The following is a 23,280-nucleotide window of genomic DNA, read 5'->3' on the forward strand; positions in this document are numbered from 1 at the left end:
GGCCAGGTTTCAAAGATAACCTTACCTGTCAGTATTATAATAGAACCGTCTTGGGCAAATCACTTGATCTCTGCCAGGCTTAGGGTCTTCCTCTTTGAGAAGAAAGACCCAAGGAGTACGGGAGCTGGCTTGTGTAAAAGCAGTTGCTGATGGCAGTCCAAGTCAGCAGAAGTATTTTCTGAATTGTCCTAGTGTGCCAAGCACATGGCTTAGTCACGGGGGTGGGGGGAGGATGTAGGTTAGGGTTGGTCAACTCCTGCGACAGACACAATTAATCAAGAGAAGGGAACCCTTTGATTCACCATAAGACAATCCATCTATCTCATTTAAAAGAGTTCTCTGAACTCATTTTGTTGTGAAATGGGATCATTTTCATAAGCAAGAAAAAGTGAATTTTTCTGCAAATTTTATTTGAGAACATTTTAGTGAGTAATTACTTTGTGCTAGATATAATAATCATGAGCTTCTTTGTTTGGGCTATCTTCCACAATTCTGAGTATTTGAAAACATTCCTTGTTAAAAATTCAGGAGCTGAATTTTCAAGAAAAGCCAATGGTCAAAATTATAGCATCCATGGTACTAGCTGTCTAATATGAGAACTGGATGCAAGAAAATGAAGGACCCTGAAAGTCTAACAGACCTATCTCATTGGAGGATGAGAGTCCCTGGGCCTAAAATGGTTGCTTTCCACCCCCACAACTCTTTTCAAGCTGTGAGGACCCTCTCAGCCCTGAAAAACGTGGGGTTTTAAGTCTCATCATGCCACCGTGTTCTTGAATTCTTCACCAAACAAAACGGTCCGTGCAGCCCCAAACTGGGACCAATCCACACGTCTACCAAGTGGGAAGATTGTAAACATGTCTGATGCACCATCAGCTGGAATGAGCGTTCTTTGCGATTGGAAGATGGAAACTACTAATGAGTGCTGAAGAAAAAAGAAAGAAACCATGGAAAACAGCATGTGATGCTCTTCTGTTTCTACGGAAGCTCTGAAGATGCCACGCTCTAGAGACAGGAAGAAGAGCAGAAGTCGAGAGGGGGCAGCTGAGGGATGGGGACTGACTACAGTCTGGTATCAGGGACCTTCTGTGGGTGGCAAAAGAGCTTTCAAATGGACTGTGGAGATTGGTGCACACCCGTGAACATTTATTAGAAACTGATTTCCAGTGCACTAATAATTGATGAGTTTTACAGAATATGTGTTAGAAGCCAATAAAAGAAAGCAATTAAAAAATAATTGTTTCGAAAAATACGCAAACGCATATCATGGGTGGAAACAAAAAACCACCAAGATATTGTTAGACTAATTACCAGGGAACCAAGACTTGGCATAGTCTTGACCCCCTCTGTAGGGATCACTGTCACGGCTTCCCCCTTCCACCCAGTGCCACTGGGAATGCGACCTTCTCAGTGCTGCTTGACCTTCTGTCCCTCAGCTTGTCGGCTCTCAGCACATCAGTGCGTGGGCTTAGGAGTCCAGTGAGCCTGGGCTTGTACCCTGGTTGTGTTATTTGATGTGTGTAATTTGAATTCTCAGACCTATGGCTCTCTCAAACATAAATTGGGGTTAATTAATCCTATTTGTTGTAGGTATTATAGAGATCAAATAAGATGGCCCCAATTAGATACTACTATTTCCCAAATTAACCCAAAGTCATTGGATTTAAACTGCCATTGTCTTATAGCTAATGGCTGTCAAAGCTAGCCATCCTGTGGACTGCTTGTGAAGGCCGAGTGGCTGAACCGTGTGTGATCCATGAGATATCTGCCCAGGCAATTGCAGTTGGTGTGACTGCTTCCTTAGATGGTTTTTTATTCACACCTTGTTCTCCTCTGAGCCCTCTACTCTCTCTCTCTCTCTCTCTCTCTCTCTCTCTCTCTCTCTCTCTCTCTCTCTGTCTCTCTGTGGCATCCTATCTACCAGGACCCATTCATAGAGTTTGAGGTTCTCACAACATGCTGATCTCAGGATCTCTTACCTACCAGCTAGTTTCCTACTGACATGGATCAGATGTTGTAGGTAAGCTAAGGAAGGGTTTTATTGATGAAAGAAACATCAAAGGCTATCTAGACACAGGTCTACCCACACCCTCTTGGTAGGGGTGGAGTTTTTTTTCACAAGACATCCCACAAGAGTATGTAGGTTAAGAGATATTATAGGCATTTGGGAGACTACAGCACACCACAGAGATGAAGGCCACCTTGCAGGCCAGCAGGGCCCATATATGATGATACAGATATGACGATTGATGCCCTCGGTAATAACAGCAGTTACTGGGGCCACTGATACTAGGAGCCTTGGGAAATCACCCAGCCTGCTCCCTAAGGTCCCTTCTTGTCACAGATGGGCCCTACAAACCCAGAACCCAACAGGAAGCTGCTGCTCACCCAGGCTTACCTGCCTTTTCTGTACCTCAAGCTTGCAGGCAGATGTTGGATCCCAGTTAATGGCATCACCCTTCCTCAAGTCTACAGCAGCTCCACTGAGGGTGGAGGACATCTGGGGTGACGGTGCTTGACATTTCCGAAAGATTTAAGAATGTATCGTCGGATATGAAAATAAATATATTTATTTCAAACAAGAACTCAAAATAAGTAAGTAACAAATTTTAAACAACGACCACAAAATCCTCTACAACGATATAGGCTGACATTTCTGTAATGATTTTTTTCTGAATTTGATGAAGAATGTAATATAATTTTCTGCAAATAATCTATATTCACCCCTGTAAATAATGACACACATTTCTTCTCGTTTCGTTATGTGGCAATGCAATATTATGAAAACGTTTCCTACATTCTAAGAGTCTGAAACTTTTTCTGGGCCTCACAGCCAGAGCTAACAGCCCCTGAAGCCATTTCAGACCTAAGACTGCTGTCTACCGTGTAGTGAGCCTATTTGCTTGACCTGCCTTCTTGAGAACAATGCAATGGCCAACCTTACTTGCCTTGGATTTCCCACATAATCAACTTTTACAGCAAGCTAATGCACAGCTGTGTTCTTAAATTATGTACTATTCCATGCCCCTGACCCGGAGTAATACTGGGTGCCTTTTGCAGGAAAGAGCAAAAACCGAGGTTGAAGTCAATCTTCTAAAATGAATTCCCCTCTAGGGATATTGGTTGATGAACCATGATGATGGTAATACTCTTTGCTGTACGGGTCAGTTGTGTCCTTTAAAGTCAATGGCTTAATCCCTTGTAAAACCCTATTAAAGATGTCTGTAAAATATTCCATTCCTTCCCCACCATACGATGCTTTCTGTGCTGTTCATAAAGCAAAGCCCTTTGGGAGAGACAGCGGCATACAGAAGACACAGGCATAGACAGACAGAACACACAATCATAAAGCACACATACAGGGACAGACACAGGGACAGGGATAGATTCTCAAGGCAACTTTCCAGCGGGCACAGATTCAGACTCGCACCACAGACAGACAGAGAGACCCAGGGCACATGAAGCAGAGAATTCAAATCTCATCTAACTCTTCATTAAAGGACTCCAACAGGAAGTGCTTTGATTTCTTTCCTTAATATGACACCAATGCATTATTGGTAACTCAGATTTAATCACCAATATGTTTAATCCAAGCAGGTTAAAGCATCGACACTTTAGATAACTTTCAGTTACAGTTCTCATTAATAATATGACAAACTTCAGGCTTGCTGTCCAATTAGAGCCAGCCCTTGTTAGGTTCCATTCACACATCAGCAGTGGGTCTTCAGGGACATCCCCTATTTCTTGGGACAGTGACTCATCTCAAATACTCTTTGAATCAATGACTAACAAGCATCCTAATGAGATTTTTAGAACTCTTTATTGACGAGTCTGTCTTTGTTTTCCTTGGCTGCTGTGTTATCGGTTTCAAATTATCTTCACCAGTATAAGCATTCCACGTCAGTGCTGTAGACTACCTCGCTTTCCAGCGTGTTTATCTGATCAGCTTCCATCATTAATTCAAATACCAAACAATCCCACAGCCCTTTCATAGCTGCGGAAGTTTATCTCTTCCTCCTAATGAATTTCTTCCTTTGGTTATGTCTGGACTTTGTAACAATTTGCTTCTCAATATAAGAAAGCCAGCCGCTTCTCCTGCTCATTCTAATTGTTGTTTCATGTTCCATTAATCTGCAGTCCATTTCCTGCATTTTTATGATGGGAAATCTCAAATATACCAAATTAATTTTAAATGCTAGAATACTTATCTATTCTTTTTTTCTGAATTTTCTTCAGTTCTTCAACAAATACTTTTTAAGGACAAAAACTAAGGTAGTCTTTATTTGCATCCAAATGAAGCTCTTGTTGGATATGCTAAGACATTGTAGTGTATCTTTTCAGTTGACATGGTATATTTAAACATTACCTAACCCTTCTGCATAAACCGTGAATATTATTCATTTTCTGACATATGTAACATAAATGTATTCAACTAACTGCAGATTAGATATACCCCCAATTCAACTTTCTTAAAGGCTGGACCTCAAAAACACCACCAACCTGGATTCCGCCATGTTCCCAACTGAAGGTTAGATGATGGCAGAGTCAGAGCAGAAAAGGCTATTAACACTGAGCCTACAGAATTAAAATGCCTTCGTGATTTGAAATTTATAGTAGCAAGTGACTGCATTGCTGACTTCTGCCCTCTTGCAAGGTTTGTTGCTGTTGTCTTTGGAAGAGTGGGCGTGGCAGCGATATGATGTTATAGGAGTTACAAGCTGGGAATGAGATACTAGACTGTAAGACTCACTGTGGGTCCATTTTTCTCTCCCAGCTATGGCACTGTGTTCCTGTCTCAGTAAAAACACGCCTGAATACAGATAAAAATGTACTGGAAAAAGTCCAAGGCCCCACGAGGAATATTTTATTGACATGCTGCCTTTGTCTTTTTTCATTCTTTGGGATTATTTTTCTCTGAACTTCATTTTTTTCTCCAGAATTGAGGGCCAGGAGAATCATACCAAGTCTCCATTTCTTTTGGCTTTTGCATCATAAATAGAACCAAAATGCACTTTTAGCTAGAAGCATGTTGTCCTAGATTCAAAAGAAAGAAAGAGGGGGCTGGAGAGATGGCTCAGAGGTTAAGAGCATTGCCTGCTCTTCCAAAGGTCCTGAGTTCAATTCCCAGCAACCACATGGTGGCTCACAGCCATCTGTAATGGGGTCTGGTGCCCTCTTCTGGCCTGCAGGCATACACAGACAGAACATTGTATACTTAATAAATAAATAAATATTTAAAAAAAAAAAGAAAGAAAGCTCACACAATTTCCTACACAAGGACTCCAGAGAACCTTTTTTTTCTTTTCCTTTTTTTTTTTTTTTTTTTGGCAATGATAGTTGATTTCCAGCAGCACACTCATTAATTTTCATGACACCTTTTCTGTGTTTTGGAAACAAATGAGGTTGTTAATATTTGAAGACATCAAGTATTATACTCGAGGTTACTTATTAAAGAAACTCCAGTGTCAACTAAAACTAAGAAGGACATTTCAAGCCCCAAATCTACACTCAGAGCAGGGAGAAAAGCCAAGCACTCTTGAGACATCATGCTACTGTTTCATGTCCATGCTTCTGTTCTCACATATATAGAGAGGAAAGTCTGTAGGAACAGGTGAAGGAGATGGGGTTTGCAGGGGCAGCACCTGGGGAGAGGCTGAGATCCGTTTCTGGCTTGCTGAGATAGAAACAATGACCTCCCCTTCCAGAATTGGTGTTGAAGGGCGACGAGACTGTGATGTGGTTTGGAAGAATTGGAGCCGGGTGACGTGTGAGTAATGGGTTCTTTAAAACAGGGTTCTCAACCTGTGGGTCAAGGCCCCTGTGGGCAGGATCACAGGGGTCGCCTAAGATAATTGGGAAACACAGATCTTTACATTACGATTCATAACAGTAGCAAAATTACAGTTGTGAAGTAGCAACAAAAATAATTTTACAATTGGGGGGTTGCCACAACATGAGAAATTGTACTAAAGGGTAACAGCTCTAGGATGGTTGAGAGCCACTGTTTTAAAAATGTCCACTTATTTAGAAACATTTTTTTTAAATATTTGAGTTGCAATAGAAGTTTAACTTTTCAGTGATAAAGAAACCTAACAAATAAAACAACTGTGGTTAAGGAAATGATGAATCAACTTGTACAGGTTTTCTATCCATTCAGGACCCAAACTAGTGAATTGTGCTTGAGATCAAGCCCAAGGCCTTGTATGTAATAGGTGAGTACTCTACTTCTGAGCTACACACCCAACAATTAGGAGCAATTTTTAAAGGACATTTATCTTTCTGGCCTTAATTGACAAGTTACTTCCAAGGACCTGTGGCGATACTGAGTGATTGATAGATGTTTTGTGTAGAAAAGAGAGATCCCAAGAATGTCTCAGGAGAAGGAATTGGACAAGGCTCAGAACTAATGGAAAAGACTTCCCAAGGGAGGTAAGTTTTATCTAGGACAGTGGTTCCCAAACTTCCTAATGCTTCGACCCTTTAATATAGTTCATCATGTTGTGGTGACCCCCAACCATAACAATATTTCATTGCTACTTCATAACTGTACTTTCACTACTATTATGAATTGTATTGTAAATCTCTGATATGCAAGATATCTGATATGTGACCCAAAAGTGGTCACAACCCACAGGCTGAGAACTGCTGATCTAGGACTTGAAACTGGGTTGAATTTGGACTAAGATAAGGAAAATAGTGGAGGATTCCAGAAATCTAGACAAAGTCTATGCTAGTATTAGCCATGGGGTAAAGCACTCAACAAACAGTTCCAACTGGCGAGAATCTTCCACATCCTCACATCAAAGTTTCCATCAGATTATCTGCCTGAATCTGCTTAAACAAGAACTCTACCTGCTCCTCATCAGAGTGAAGAGGTGGGCCAAACCTCAAGGTCTACATGAGCCTATGACCCTGGATTCCTCTAGGGTTTTACCTTTAGCCTTCAAATAAGAAAGTTATAGGCATGGCAGACTTCAAATCTAAAACACAACCTCTTCAGATAACATGAGACAGTCTCTAGGATATTCTACTTGAAAACTGAGAGCAACTCTCCCAGAGTCCTCTGCAAACCTCTCCTTATAGCTGACTGACTGGCTTTGTATCTGATGCTTGTTTACAAGTCAATCACTGGCCAGAAGGATGTGTTTTCCCTTGTAGGGAGTGGCACTATTAAGAGGTGTGGCCTTGCTAGAGTAGGTGTGGCTTTGTTGGAGGAAGTGTGTGACTGAAGGTGGGCTTTGAGGTCTCAGAAGCTCAAGTCTGTCCAGTGTGTCTCAGTTTTACTTTCTTTTGCCTGCCCATCCTGGTGGAGAACTCTCAGCACTTCTCCCAGACCATGTCTGCCGCCTTGCTTTCCACCAGGATGAGAATGGTCTAAACCTCTGAAACTGTAAGCCAGTTCCAATTGATAGGTTTTCTTTATAAGAGTTTCCATAGTCATGGTGTCTTCATAGTAATAGAAACCAACCTAAGACAGAATAGAAACCCAAACTAATTCTAAAAGAGAGATGGACACCTGACAAATGTTAAAGTCTTATAAAGGTAAATGAAAAATGGATGCTGTACAACTAAACCATGATATCTATTGGATTCTGTTTGTCCATCCCTCTTGGCTCTGAACTCAACTTCTCCAACCCTTTCTCTGTCCAAGATTTTCTGATTTCTACATGGGGCCAAGGAAAGAATCTTGTATACATCAGCAAGTGGAATTTAGTGGCCAGGAAGGGAAGCAAGAAAAGAGAAGACATGGAATTGCTTACATGTGGTTCATCACAATGCACAGTACTTATGCACAGGGTCTGAGTGTCAGGTTTCCAGCTCCATTGTTAGCAGTTGTGGGCTCTTGAGCAAGAACTCAGTATCACTGAGCCTCAGTTTCCCCCTGATTTACTAAGGTGATGTTCTAGCCTTGATGCTGATGTGAAGATTGAACTCCTGTAACAGATGTGGAGTGACAGAACTGAGAACTTACACTGGCTGCCCCAGAAATATTGCTATTCTCCTGTTATTTCTGGGGAGAGGCCAAGAGACAACTCATGAGGCAGATGCTTGGTAATGTCAAAATAAGAGCCGGGAAATGCTTGGTGGTGATATCAACATAAAAGCAGGTTCCGGAGGCCTTAACGACAATGACTTGGGATTCAAGGGTTTGATTTAAGAAGAGGGAAAATAGGGGATTCTGTCCTTCCAGACTGTGTCTGGTCTCTTTGACCTCACTATTGGGCCATCCTAGCAAGCAGGATGCTAGCCGCCGCCTCATCTTAGAGCTGTTTCCATTGCCTTGACCCTTCAAAGGACACATAAACAACGGGAAACAGCTGTGAGATTGTGGGTGAGCTGTGTTTTCTCTGAGTCTTTGTATTTAAGGTGGAGAATGCCACTCGCTCACAGTATCAGGGACCTGGCTCTAAAGATGAGGAACGTGGGCCCAGGATTTTCAAGCCGTTCCCGTTCCAACCCCGGATTGCACGCTACACTTTACATCATGATGCTTCTCCATTTCACCACACGCAAACCGCTTATCCTAAACCTTTTCCTCTTCTTATTCAAAGGGCAAAGAGAACGCACCCGCAAAGCTCAGAATGCGGGTGTGGGGGCAGCTGACTCACTCTCCTCCAGTTATCCTTTGAAAGATGACTAGCCACCCCTGTGCTCCACCATTCCTTCGGCACCCGAATTCCATTTCAGACAAATAAAGTGATCATGGAAAAGACAGTCTTGCGGAGGCACTGTCAAGGTTGATGGACTCGGGTAATGAAATGATTTCAACCTCTGCCACCCACACAGATCTGGCAAGAACAAAAGAACAAACGGGTGTTTGTGCTGAAGCCCTGTCACAGTCTGCGAGCAGCTCTGCGTTGTTTGCTTCAGGCTCCTAAATCACTTGGCAAATCGCTCACTCATCCCTAAGAGCCGCCACAGAGAGGCTCGCTGGTGTTGGCTCTGCTGGGGAGCCAGGAAATTCGGAACTTTCCCGAGCCCTAAACACATCCTGAGCACTGTAAACAAAGCCTCCCAGGTTTTCCAGGTTCTGTGGGAAATTCATCACTCCCAACTCTTACAAAATCCCCCAACTTAAGCACTGATGCCAACCAAGCACACTCAGGACTTGAATCTGGTTGGTTAAGTGTCTTAGACGAGGTAGCACCTTTAACTTTTCTGAACACCTTCCCCGAGGGGTCCAGCTGAATGAGATGCTGTAGGACCTCACAGGTGCAGCAAGGAATTACAGGACCAGGAAAGCTCTGAGACTGGGGAGTGTGTGGATGTGAGCTGTGGAGTATGGGTCAAGGTCCTGTACGATGCAGGAAGGAAGAGAGAGTACTGAGCATGTGCCATGGGTTTGGAGAATGAGAACAAGGACCCAGTTTGAGCTCACAGGTTAGGGTTGGTATAAAACACCTTAGGGAGGTGGATGGGCTGAGGAGTAAGGACTCTACCACTTCCCTAAGCGATCCATCATTTAAGTGACCACTTAGCTCTTGGGCATATTAGTCTTCCCACTGTCTTGTAAGGACAAAAATGTTGGGTTAAATATAATAGGATTTTGAGTATCATCTTGTATATGTTTGTAATTACTACTACTACTTTAAAATTAAATTAAAAACCAAAAACAGCACTATGCTTTAGATCTGAAATGCACCCTCCCTCCGATAGGTCGTGTCTTAAACCTTGGTCCTTGGTTTAATTCTAAAGATCAGTGTTTAGAACTGGAGCCTTTGGGGTGGCGCCTGGGTCATGAGGGCTCCCCTGCATGGACAGATTACCCTGCCAAAGGACGCATGGCATAGAAGGTTTCAGGAGATAGCAGATCTTTGGCAGGTGAGGCCCAGATAGAAGTACGCGTCCTCCAAGAGTATATTTTGTCCTCTCTTGTTAGGTCTCAAACTCAGGACAAATGGCTAATCGAATTCCTTATTTAGCATATCAAAGCAGACTCTGGCTACCAGTGTTCCCCAGTCCCTACCTGTTCCAGGGTCCCTCTGTCTAACCTCCCCAGTCCTGTACCCTGAACTGTCCAGCCTAGGGGTTGGGATGGGCTTCTCTGTTTCCTATATAACCCAGCCATTTTGACTACAGCAGTCTCTTAGTCTCCTGTCTAGTTCCTGTCCTCCTAGCTCCTGGTTTCTCTCTCTTTCTCTCTTGCTTTGCAATCAGTGAAATTCCCCCTTCTCTCCTCTCATGGCTTGGTTCGGGCTGGATCATTCCAGATGCCTCTAGCTATGCTCTTCCTTCTACAATAAACCTTCTCCTCCACAGTACATAGGAGCATCATGCCCTCATTTCATTTCTCTTCATTCATTTCTCTCCTTCTCTCCCTGTCCCTTCCTTTCCCTCTCCCCTCTTTCTCAGCCACCATGAGGTGAGCCACTTTAATCAACCCATGTCCCCTACCATGGTGGTCTGTCTCACAAGGAATGGTAAGGCCCCTTAACAGTTGAGTGCAACCACAAGTCAAGACACATCTTTGCTTCCTTAAGATGTTATCTCTTGGGCATTTTTCAAAATGATGGAGATCATTTTGAAACAGACCAGTGATATTGTTAGCTGTTTTTCTCAAGGCTGGGCTTAACTCTCCAATTACTAGACTATTTTGCTCAACTATAAAGAATAACTTATAAATTTTGTTACAAAGAAATACAAATAATTTCTGACTGGGAGGCCTAAATATTATAGTTTATGATCCTGTGAAGAAAAGTAAGCCATTTGTATATTACTTGTAACCAGGCAGGTCATGAAATTGCCTTTGCATACCTGGCTTCTGGGACAGTTTTAAATCTGATTCCTTCCTCATTGGTTAATGAGTTGAACCACATTTCTGAAATATGCCGGTTTGCTATCTACATAAGGCACGTGCTTTTATGAACAAGCAACTCAATTCTGCCTCCAGGGATTTGACTTCTTCATCTGTTAAAAGATGCATTAGTTCCAGAGGACCTCTGAAAGATACACGAAGATATTTGACTCACTAAAGCCCCCTGGGACCTCTTCCTCCTCCTTTCCAGCAGCTTAGGGTCTCCATGGAAAAGCCATTCACTCTCTGTGTGGGCAATAAGGATTAATGGCAATCTCACTCCCTGCTGTCCCCGCCCTCTAGCCCCCCCCCCCCAAAGTATGTTAGGACCCTTGAAGGCCTTCAGGAACTCTGGAGTTCTTTGGAAGGTTTCTCAGAACCAGAGAGTGTTGTTTTGTTTTGCCCAGTTTCCTCCGTTCTTCTAACACCTGGCTCTTCTTGTGACATGGAGCTAATCCGACTTCTGAACTATGGCTTTTAGTTCAGTCCCGAGGCCCAGGTCATTACCCCTGAGGCTTCACATGTCTGACATCCTTAAATGGAAGTCTGTGCCTTTGAGTCCCAGCTGAGTAACCAGGGTCAAACAGCTGCCCCCTTTGCTCTGCCTGGATCAGGATTTCACTGGGAAATCAGTTTTGAGTCACATCAGATGGCTCTGTCCTTCTGTGTCTCCAGAGACAGCTCTCCTGCTGTTTGGCCTAAGGATGTTTGGAGTCTCACGTCTTGTTCACCAGAGTGAACTTGTGGAGGATGTTTGGGGCCAGAACAGCATGAACAGTGTGTGAAGAGAGGCCAGGGACTACATTAGCATCTTTGGGATCTGTAGCTTTTAGCCTTGGGCTACGATTACTGACCCCCACAGGGAAAAGCTTATCCTTTTTAGAGGATGCCTGATCCTGTAACCGCACCTGCTCAGGTCAAATGGCTGTTTGCTTGAGAATATTCTGTATCAGACCCTAACTTGGCTGCCTGGCTTAACTAATAGCACTCGCTGCTGGCTCAGGGGACACCACTGAAATTTCTCCTTCTGTGCTGCTCCAATTCATCACTGTAGGAATCAGGTCAACTCTCTCGTATGGAAACAGAGTGTCACTCCCCAGGCTGCTGGCCATATCCTGGGTCCTCACACTCTGGGGCTGATGTTATTGATAGTTGGTGGCATATGGTGATAATAAAAAAACGACACACTTTTGTTTTTATCAGTTTTGTTATGGATTCAAAATTCACTCCAATCAGTGGGACACACTATGCCTATGGTAGAGTCCAATCATGCCTGCCACAACTGTTGCTTTTGTTCTTTTTCTCGATGCTGTGATCAGGCACCCAACAGAAAGCTGCCTAATGAGAGGAGGGTTCATATTTGTGTACAGTTCAGAGGAATGTAGTCCTTCATGGAAAGCATGGTGGTGAGAAGGGCTTACTCCATGACACTGACTAGGAAGCAGGAAGAAGAGAATGTAAGCGCTCAACTGGCTTTCACCAATTTTCCCAGGTTTTTTTTTTTTTTTTTTTTTTTTTTTTTTTTTTTTTTCCGAGACAGGGTTTCTCCGTAGCTTTTTGGTTCCTGTCCTGGAACTAGCTCTTGTAGACCAGGCTGGCCTCGAACTCACAGAGATCCGCCTGCCTCTGTCTCCCGAGTGCTGGAATTAAAGGTGTGCACCACCACCGCCCGGCTCCAATTTTCCCTTTAACTTGGATCCAGGTCCCAGAGCATTGATGCTTCTGCTCAACCTCACAACGAGTCGCCCATTCTCATTTAACGCTATCACAGATTAAACACACAAGACTGTGCTTCATGGATGTCCTTTAAAAAAAAAAATCCAATCCAGTTTGTGTTCAAAATTAGCCATCACAATCATCACCCTGGGCTAATGGACTTAGATCTTCACAGTGTAAGTAATGATAGCCTCGAGTTGTTGTGTTATTGAGCAACTAGAACATCCTCTGTCTTTGAATTCCACAAGAGCGATCACATCTAAAACACAGTTGACAAAAAGCAAGAGAACAAGAGAAACCAAGGGAATTTGAGAAGAGAAAGGGAAGAAGTACAGAATGCAAAACCTAAATAAATAGGGATGAGCTGCGGGCGGGGTCTGGAAACACAAAATGGACTGAGATGCGGGGGCGGGGTCTGGAAACACCAAATGGACTGAGATGCAGGGGTGGGGTCTGGAAACACCAAATGGACTATCTTTTTTTTTTTTTTAATCACAGTCACGTATGTGCATAGCTTAAGAAATGCAATTTTGCCTGGCATGGTCATGCACACCTTTAATCCCAGCACTCAGGAGACAGAGGCCTGCAGATCTCTACCAATTGTAGGCCTGCCCAGTCCTCATAGGGAGTTCCATGATGGCCAGTGATGCAGAGAGAGGAGGAAGGAAACATATAGTTTATATGTTTAAAATAGATATGTGTATATAATGTAAAAATATGATCATTCATATTACAATATATCTGCCTCCTCATTTAGCAGTATAAAATAAACAGGTGAAGTATCCCAGTTGCCCACCCAATCCCAGACTTCCCATATGTGTGTCTGTGTGTCTCTCTGTTCTTCATTCCCTCATTGCTCCAATCAGATAGAGTCCACCCCCCCCCCCCCCGCCTGTGACAGTAATACTTTTAGGTTGACCATCTGAATTCCACCACCTCTCAATGAACAGATTCACCAGCTAAGAACCAAACTTCTAACACACAAGCTTTTCCAAAAACCACTTAAAACCTCAAAGTATAACAGATAGGAAACTTAGAGACAGTGAGATAGGAGGAAGAGAAGCGTGAATGGATTTTTAAGGTGGACACAAAGTGTAAAAAACAAACACAAAAAACATGTGTTATGTTAATGTCTTCCAGAAAGTAACCACTAGAGAAAAGACCCTAAACCATCCAAGTAGATAGAGTGACTGACTTTAGGAGTCTCTGTCATTCATTGTTTTAGTACTGGTACTTTGGATACATGAGTGGACAAGCCATAAAAGTGGGAATGGAGACTATGAATCGGTCCCATAGAATGGATTTCTATTAAATAAGACTAATATACATATTACTTCTGACTTCTAAGTTTGTCATGACCATATGAGCCCGCAACACACTACTCTCCACTGAGTATACAAACCAGATCATTGGTGGCAAGCTAGCTACATTACAATACACCCAAAGTGGGCTGGACTACCCTTATTAATCACTGATCAAGAAAATGCCCCACTGACTTGCCTGTGGGAATCTGATGGAGGCGGTCTCTCCTTTGACTCTCCTCTTCCCAGATGAGCCCTGCTTATGCCATCTTATTGCTGCTGAACAAATGACCACAACCTTAGTACCTCAGTGCAGGCTTACCACCTAGTAGTTCTGGAGGTCAGATATCCAAAGTCATCCTTGCTAAGCTAATGTCATGTTAACGGGCAGGACAGCAAAAGGACTCAGCTAGTAAAAGTGCCTGCAGCGAAGCCTGACATGAGTTCAATCTCCAGAATTCCCAGAACACATGTGATGGACAGAGAAAACTGACTCCAGAAAGTGACCATGTCATAGGCAGAAGTTTCTGTCCCACCAGCAGCTCCCAAATAAATACTCTGAGGTTTATATTAATTATAAACACTCAACTGATAGATTAGGCTTCTTATTAACAAGCTCTTCCAACTTAACCCATCTCCGTTCATCTATGTGATGCCCCAAGGCTCATGGCTTTGACCTCTATCCCATTTTGTGTGTCCAACACATTCTGTTTCTGACTGGCGACTCCCAAGACTCTGCCCTTCTTTACCCAACATCTTTTGTTTGGTTGTCACACCTATACTTCTTGTCTGGCCAACTGCCAGTCAGTTCTTTTATTATCCAATGAAAGCAATACATATTTATAGGATACAGAAGGATTATTCCATAGCATTTCCCCCTTTTTATCTAATTAAAAAGGAAGATTATATCCTTAACATAGCAAAATTATATATAATAAAAAACAGTTATTAACTAATAATTACAGTTATAATATCTTGTCCAGTTGTATTTGGCAAGTTCAAAGAAAATACTCTTATTATTTATCTTATCTTTGTAAGTCTAAAGTTTTATACTTAATTTACCTTTTATCATAACTAAGGAAAACTTTAACTATGACTATCTAGTCTTCAACTCCATCAAAGACCCCAGAAAGGTGAAATGTTAACCTAATGACAGGGACATCTGGCTGTCTGGGTGGTCACCCTTGGTTCTTCTGTGACATTTGTTCAGCTTTTTTTCTGACTATTACCAATAACAATTTATAACCAATCCCTTTAAATAATAATAAACATTCATAATCTATATTTTGGGTACGTGGGCTTTGTTTCCTTTAGACTGCTTCCCATTGTCTGGGGCTGCTGGTATCTTTAGAGGACCCTTGAGAAAAAATCAAGATAATTGTTAGGTCTTGGCTGGAGTATTCTGTGAGGCTGAGTCATCTGTCAGCAGCCTTGAAGTTGTTTTGAATGCTGGATCACTTGGGCCATTCATTTTCATTGGTGTCTGGTTTCTTTGCTCTGAAAATACATAAACTTTTAAAGGTAACATACATACCTGCACTAATACAGGTAAAGGTTGTGCATTGTACACAAGTCAGCCAAAGATGATATTTTGGTTATGTATTTTAGTAGGCAAAATATATATCACAGGTCTTGTCATTCTTCTAGGTTTATTTCTCTATGTTTGTAGTCAGAATTTCAGGGGGTCTTCCTCAACCAAACCTGATCATCTTTAACCTGAAATGAATCCACATTTTCTGTGAAAATAAAAGCATAACCTCTCCCCCAAAGTAACACACCTTTTGACTTAAATTTTGAACTCAACACATTTTTAAAATATATAGGTTGTGTTTTATCTAGCAGTTTTTAAAATCCAGTGTCCCTTGGCAGCTAAAATATTTAAAGACAACACAAATAGTAACATACAGAATTCAGACTTTCTTTGTAAGTCCTGTCTTTGTGTAGCTTTTTCTTTTATATTACTTTACCCACTTTTTAAGCACTTTATTATTTTAAAACTATATATTTCTTTTTTAAGACTCTCTATACCTTCTCTTATCTCTCCTAATCCTACGTATATTTTTAAACACACTGTAACCTGTTTAGAGGGTTTTTTTTTCTATCTGAATCTGTCTTTACTGTGTATCTGTGATTTTTTTTTTTCTGACCTCATGAGACGAATCTTAAAATACATCAAGTGTAGCTTAGCTTAGTGCACGGTGGCTGGCTCTTCCCACAGGCAGCTGCCAAGAGCCACTTTTCTGTATATGACTGTGCTCATAGCCAGCCTGAGAGACTGCAGGAACCTGCCACTCAGCTCATCTCAGGGTGCACTGGCAGCTCAAGATTGCAGGCAGCGGCCAGGAGATGCGACCCTGTACCACAGCTGGCATGAGAGACATGAAACTAGACAGATGCCTTTGGCTCTGTGTCTGTGTATTTAGAACCTTTTTATAAAGCTTTCTCAGGTCTTATGTGGAAATTCTGGCCCCACGTTGGAATGCCATTTGTAGGCAAAGTTTCTATCCTGCCAGCAACCCCCAAATAAACACACTGAGGCATATATTAAATATAAATGCTCAACTGATAGCTCAGGCTTGTTACTATCTCTTACAACTTAATCTATTTCTATTAATCTATGTACTGCCCCAGGGCTCATATCTTTTACTTCTATTTTGTGTTTCTGACTTGTTCTCATCTGGCTGGCAACTCCCACGATGCTGCCCTTCTGCATCCCAGCATCCTTAGCTTGGTTGTCACACCCATACTGGCTACCTGCCAGTCAGTTCTTTTATTAACCAATGAGAGTACTGCATATTTACAGTGTACAGAAGGATCAGTTCACAGCACCACACCATAAACTTCACATGCCCTTCCATAGCACTATCACCCAGAGGCCAAGCCTTCAAAATTAATCTTCTGATGGACCTTGACTGAAAAGATGAACAGAAGGACCTTTTGTTATTCAACCTGAGAACGCAAGACAATTTACTCCAAGATCTTTCAATTTTATCATGTCTCCAAAATCTATTCTTCAAAATACACAAGTCACAAGTTCTAGAGGGTAAGGGCGGTTTTGGTGGGGGGAGCATTATTCAGTCTGTCACAGTACATTTACGATAATACTCAGGACCTTGTCAAGATTTAATCAATATAACTTGATAACAATAAGTGTGCAAGCAAATACAGATGGTTCAGTGACTTAGTAAGAATTTGTTTTAAACTCCACTATGTATATGTCATGTTCTAGGCTATTTTCAGAGCCTGTCTAGGAAACCAGGTTTATTTTACATACTTGGCCTTTCTTGATCTCAAATCAAGTCATTGTCATGTTAAAATGATATCCATTTTATGGATAACTCTAGAATTAAAACAAGATGATAAGTCTATTACAGAAAGATTAGACGAAAAAGGATAATTGCTCCAAGAGACAAAGCGGCAAAAAGCCCTCCGATATTGAGCTCTCTGTGTTCCTGAACATGCACATTTTCAGAATATGTGCTTGCAGGCTGAGATAAAAAATTGAGACTCTGTGGTGGGGGTGAACTGTGGCTCTTTGGTGGGGAAGAACCGTGGCTCTGTGGTGGGGATGAACTGTGGCTCTTTGTTGAGAAAGAACTGTGGCTCTTTGGTGGGGAAGAACCGTGGCTCTTTGGTGAATAAGAACTGTGGCTCTGTGGTGCGGATGAACTGAGGCTCTTTGCTGAGAAAGAACAGTGGCTCTGTGGTGGGAAAGAACCGTGGCTCTTTGGTGGGGAAGAACCGTGGCTCTGGGATGGGAAAGAACTGCAGCTCTTTGGTGGAGGAGATGGGGATTTGAGTGGCTTTGCTTTGTATGCACACCCTCCATGGGGGTCCAGAGTGCATGCCTCACAATTGGCTCTGTCATGGGGTCCATCCAAAAGCACCCCTTCATTTGAAGTTGATGTTATTTTCTTGAGGCCATGTCCATAGTATTTCTGCAAAATATAACTAACCAGCTTCTCCAGAACTCTTTGGATGCTCTCTTCAGAGAACCCAGGATTCTCAAATTTAGCCTCAGAACACTTCTGGCACCTCTGAGCAAAGATCCTCATGAGCACCCGGCCCTGAAGTTTACTAGGCTCGCGGTTCATGTGGCACAGGATCTTCACTTGGGCAGAAACCCAGTATCTGTTGCATATGGAACACTGGAACCTGTAGGCAGAACAAAGAAGCCCATGGTATCCTTAGCTCAGGTCTGAGAGACAATGGTCAGCTAGGAATTCTAGGAATCCCTTTCATATGGTTTTGAATGACCTGGTCACAGAGAAGCAAGAACAAGGGGCACTGTGTTTTAGATGCTTTCCTGTTACTACTGAGCCTGCATCTTTGATAGTAAAAGCCTCTCTGGTAGTCTTTAAAAAAAAAAAAGAAGAGAATTTGCAGGGAGTCAGTGGCAGTGCATGCCTTTAATCTCAGACCTAGGAGGGCAGAGGCAGACGGATTTGTGTTCGAGGCCAGCCTGGTCTACAAAGTGAGTTCCAGGAGTGTCAGGGCTGTTCACACGCACACACACACACACACACACACACACACACACACACACACACACAAGAGAGAATTGTTATTATGTGCATAAAACATTCTTCACGATGACACAAAACTTCTATAAACTGCCTATTGAGAGGCAGGCAATACTGCTGCCTTTCAGTGTTGGTTCTCTTCCTCTGTCGGTCATTTCTCACAGGTACTGCAAGAAAAGCAAATAATAAAATGTACACACAACTTGGGATATACAAAGCAAGTGGGGGAGGGTTCTTTCCTCAGCCGAGGCCATGCAAACCAACCTTATTCATCTACCTACTACAACGCATACCTCTACTGAGCAACATCTTAGGGACAGATTAGAATGTGTGGCAATGTATTGCCCAAGGTTCATATGGGGTAGGGCACACTGGGCTTGAGATAGGGCAAGGGTGAGCAGGCAGCAGCACAGATGAGGGGGTCGGAAAAAACTGCGGGCCCTAGGGGCCCTGGAAAAGGCGCTAGAGTTCTAGAGACAGGGGTTTAGCTTCCCAGGCCAGCCATTCTTACTGTCCTGACAAGGTAAGGAAAACTGTTCCTACAACCTGGAGCTTGACTGGGACCGCAGGGAGGGCAGCCGATAAAGAAAGGGCGTTCCTCAGACACTCGGGCCTGGGCTTTAGCTTTCTCTCTTTTTATCCACAGGCTTTCTGTAAAACAATGTGCAATATGGCTACTTGTATTTAGTTGACGCTTAGGAACTAGCCCTGAGCAGAGGTCAGGCAAGGAGTCTTACTGTAGCCTGAAGGGACTGGTCAGTGTTAATATAGGAGACTCCCTCAAAATTTGACTCTCCCTTCCCTCCCCTGCCCTCCATTTTTCAATTGCAGCTCCCTGCAGGAAATGCCACGCTGGGAGTGGAGAGGGCTTGTTCTAGAAGTTCTGGCCCCCGAGTAAGATATTTGTGTCTCCAGAGACGGTCAAATCTCACAGATTCCACAACTAAATCTATGAGGTAGAACAGCAATAAAGGCCCATTAAGAGCAAACTCCTTTTTGTCAAGAGAATAGAATCTCTGGTCTGGGTAGATAGGTAACGTTTCAGCTGGATCAGCCAAGCACCTAGCTAATTGAACAACCACCACTGAGAAGATGGGTTCACCTTAAACCATGCTGTTGGGGTTATCTCCTGGAGCTGCCCTCCAAACCCCGCCCTCAGCTGTCGCCTCCAAAACCCACCCCTGAGAAAGCCCACCAAGAATCAGCCCCTCCCCTGGGCTACTCGGGTCATTTAATGCATGCAGGCTATTTAAGACCTGGTTGTCATATTTGCCATGTGATTCCTCCCCTGCTTTCCCAAGAGTCACCCAGGAGTTGCTTTGCTCTGCTCTGTTTATTAAACCTGGATTTATTAATTCAACTTGATTGGCTTATTACATGGGCAGCAGAGGATATCCAATGACTAGGGATTCAGTACTTATCACATGCTAGAGGGATAATGTGGGATATCCTTTTAATGATATTGTCATTTCCTTCCCAGAATTCCTGCTCCTTATGGCCGCAGCTTACAAAACCCAGCTCAGCAACTCTCCTTGCCTGGCTTCACGAGCCTGTTCACTTTTCTGAATTACTCGGGCAAACATAACTTTCCCTTTTCTCCTTGCCACCTCGGTCCTACGCATGCTTTCTGTGACACTGGCCTTGCTTACTTGCTCTCTTTATGTCCCACTTCTGCCGTGTGGCCATCCACCATGGCACAGCTCCACAGCAACTTAACTCATAGGGTAGGGCCTTCTGCCCCTTCTTCCTTCCCCTCCTCCAGGCAGCCACTGAGATTTATAGCTTGCCTACCCAATGGCTTTACTTTGAAACAAATAAAATGGCCCTCAAGCTTCCATTTGAGTGTCCTGTCCATTGTAAGATTCTTTTACTGAAGAAATTAAGAACACCAAGAAGGATGCTTACTTCCCCTGGTGTCCTCAAGTACCTATAGAGGGGACCCCCAACATTTCTGGTAACATGCTCATTCCGATTCTGTCTTGTTGTTTCTATAAACGCCAACACTACTGCATGGAAGACAGAGACAGGTTAAGAACAGCCCTGACCCCCATTTGGACCCAAATTGTAGATAAATCTATTTCTCCATCGTAAGTATTTTACTATGTTTTCTCTTGATAAGAGGGGTAAGCAGCTGGATCCAAGGCCAGGCCTGTTCTAGCTGGAGATTCAATTAAGAGAGAAGGTTGGAACAATTTGAGAAAAATTTGGAGGTACTCTCCACAGACTCTAGAACTATTATAGTAAGTAGACCTGGTAGGACAAAAAGACTTCCTGCATTAAACAAGGTGGAGGGTTGGCGTCTAGGGGCCCCCAACCAGCCCTGTAACCACAGAAGACTGGGGGACCCACCCAGTCACATTTGTTCTCCCCCCCCCCTTTTTTTTTGTAAGAGCAAATTGGCAGTAGCTATTCTGCGCTGAGTGGGACCTTCAGGAGGACCGACAATCTGCCCAACCCCCACTCACCTGCCAACTCCTGCCTGCTGGTACTGCCTCCATCCCATGGTCAAGTTATCCGGCAAAATATTCTTATCCAGCTGCAAGGTCCACTTGGCCCTGGGTTTCTCCTCCTGAATCAGCTCTTGAAACATCTGCTCCCAGGTACTGGGATCTGAGAATGACATTGGAGGTGAACGCTGAGATCTAGGCATAGTGAGTAGCTTGCTGTCTTGCTCAATTCTGGCAGAGAGAGAGAGGGGAAAAAAAGAGAGAACAGTTTCGTTTTCTGGCTCTCTGTTAACTTTCAGTTTCCATTTCCTGCCTTTAGCTTTTGGTTTCCAAGGTGCACAGAACAGTTTTTCATTGGAAAGGCCGAAGGCAGCAGAGAGCTGCCGCCGTGTGCAGGGGCCAAGCTGAACCACCCAGAGCAGCAAGCTCTGTTTGCTGGCTAGGGACTGGTGTGTGGGGATCTTTAGTTCATTTTTTTTCCTCTTTTAAAAGTTTGATTGTAAACAAAGCACTGATGTGGGGACTGAAGTAAAGGACGCCTAGTGACCCAGACACAGTGCTTGCTCCAACAGATGCTGGTGGCCTGGTAGAGATGGGAGGAGAGCTGTAGGGGGTTGTGGCCCCAATCAATTAAATCCGCAGGCAAGCCCCTAGCAGGGGAATTTTCCCGGGGTATAAAACATTAAATGTGAGTGTTCACCATCAAACACCATAAACCTTGTTGTTTGCAACAAAAAGAATTCAAAGCTTTTTGCCCCCTTCAGCTTTATACAAATATCTTAACACCCTCCGACCCAGGAAAGTCTTTGTTTATACCAAGGTCCTGCTGCATTGTGGGAGCAGAAGTAAATTAAGTGGCCAACCCCATCCTGATTCCCTTTCTTCCCTACACCCAGGTTCTCTTTATAGCAGCTAAACTTTAAGCTCTGATGTCAGACCCCAGCCAATGGGGTAAAGTCAGTCTCTACCAGAGTTAGATTCAAAACCAACTGTGCGTCCTGCCCTGGTGTGTTCGAGGCCCATAGAACACCCTCTTGACCAGGACTAATGTTTGCTTTGTCTGGACACTAAAATGTGAGTCTCGTTCTTTTTTCTTGTTACCCCAAGCTTCTTTCTAACACTGGTATTTTGCAAGCAACAGGCCAAGGCCTGGCAATCCTTGCCCAAAGTTACAGGTGAGTAAGCAGAGGTAAAATGTGAACCTGGGTCTCTATGATTTCAGAACCTGCGGTGTCTGCACCCACCTCACTGCCTGGAGAGAAGCAGTGGAGGCTTGCTATGGCCTGGCACAGGGTACCAGAACCAGAGGACAGGAATCAAGCCCCAGTTTGGCATTCTGAGCTAGGGATTCTCCTGTGCCCTGAGGATCAGACTAGGAGACCAAAATGAACATATTATTACTCACCTGAGAGACATCCCAGTTAGGCGGTCACAGCAAACCCGTTGTGACAGGTGTTCGGCAGATTGTACAAAGTTAAGGGCCGGCAGGTACAAGGAGGTGTCTGTGGGAGAAATATAAAGCTGGTAAACCACAGTGGTATTTATAGACTCACCAAACCAGGAAAGAAACCGGCCCCTGGTCCTCTGGATTGCAGAAGCCAGCTTCAAATGTATGCACTGGGCTCCTCTACCAGCTCTTAGTAACCCCAATTTTTCTAGGACCTTGCTTGTCCTCAGCTTTGTGAGTCCATGCAAACTGCTGCGCCTTACAAGTCTGGTGAGGACAGTTAGCCAGCTGCCTCTGCAGACTGCAAAAGGTAGAAACAGCCACACTGTGGAGTTCTTTCTCTGACATTTAGAAAGAGGACTTTTGATGCTGTTGAAGCCTTGGGTTTGCACCTCAACTTCTCCTTTCATATGGAAAGTATCCAGCAGGGAACACAGGAGCCGTGGTAGCGCTTCTCTCACAAACAGAGCAGTGAATTGATGTTTGGGGGCTGGTGGTGCTCAGGAATTGAACTACATCTTTTAAAGCAATGCTTAAATTCCAGACCAGAAACTTGGTTCCCCTGAAGTCTAGTCAAATGGAAAAAATATGAGAAGCAGAACACGCCATCCTTAGAACCCTATACTTTGTCCATTTGGAAACAGAACCCACCTATCATCAAGAGCCTTCTAAACGTTAATGTGACTTTATTGGGAGCCAGAATTGTATATTCTATCATGTAACTCTCTTGTTTTATAACATAGGAAAGCACCTATATCTAGACAAAGAACATGAGGAATTCTGGGAACTTGGAATACATTCCGTCTAGAATGCTAGAGCTAAACAACCCTTAAGAATCGGTTTGTTCACATATAGGCATCCTCCTGAATATTAACCTTCATCAGGCGATGAAAGGAGACAGAGACCCACATTGGAGCACTGGACTGAAATCTCAAGGTCCAAATCAGGAGCAGAAGGAGAGAGAGCACGAGCAAGGAACTCAGGACCTCGAGGGGTGCACCCACACACTGAGACAATGAGGATGTTCTATCGGGAACTCACCAAGGCCAGC

At 43.5% G+C, this 23,280-nt stretch overlaps 2 protein-coding genes across 5 annotated transcripts in view; one reads left to right on the forward strand and one right to left on the reverse strand.

The window, feature by feature from the left end:
- Rfc4 (replication factor C subunit 4) overlaps positions 1-23,280 on the forward strand; it is a 751,101-nt gene that overhangs the window by 173,001 nt on the left and 554,820 nt on the right. The gene's annotated exons all lie outside the window — the stretch shown is intronic.
- Positions 15,064-23,280, reverse strand: part of Rtp4 (receptor transporter protein 4) — a 28,657-nt gene continuing 20,440 nt past the window's right edge. For 2 of the 4 annotated variants that reach the window (XM_050159967.1, XM_050159966.1), the window contains 3 exons: positions 22,188-22,284; positions 20,801-21,013; positions 15,064-17,967 (listed from right to left, as the gene is read on the reverse strand). In XM_050159967.1, the coding sequence (XP_050015924.1) occupies positions 17,181-17,967; positions 20,801-21,013; positions 22,188-22,198 (1,011 nt within the window). In that variant the 5' untranslated portion in view covers positions 22,199-22,284 and the 3' untranslated portion in view covers positions 15,064-17,180. The other 2 variants (XM_050159965.1, XM_050159968.1) reach the window with 2 other exon arrangements.

Source organism: Alexandromys fortis, unplaced genomic scaffold (genome assembly GCF_014885135.2).
Source record: "Alexandromys fortis isolate MF-2015 unplaced genomic scaffold, M_Fortis_MF-2015_v1.1 scaffold_100_3062768_6864082, whole genome shotgun sequence".
In the NCBI taxonomy this organism is placed as follows: domain Eukaryota; kingdom Metazoa; phylum Chordata; class Mammalia; order Rodentia; family Cricetidae; genus Alexandromys; species Alexandromys fortis.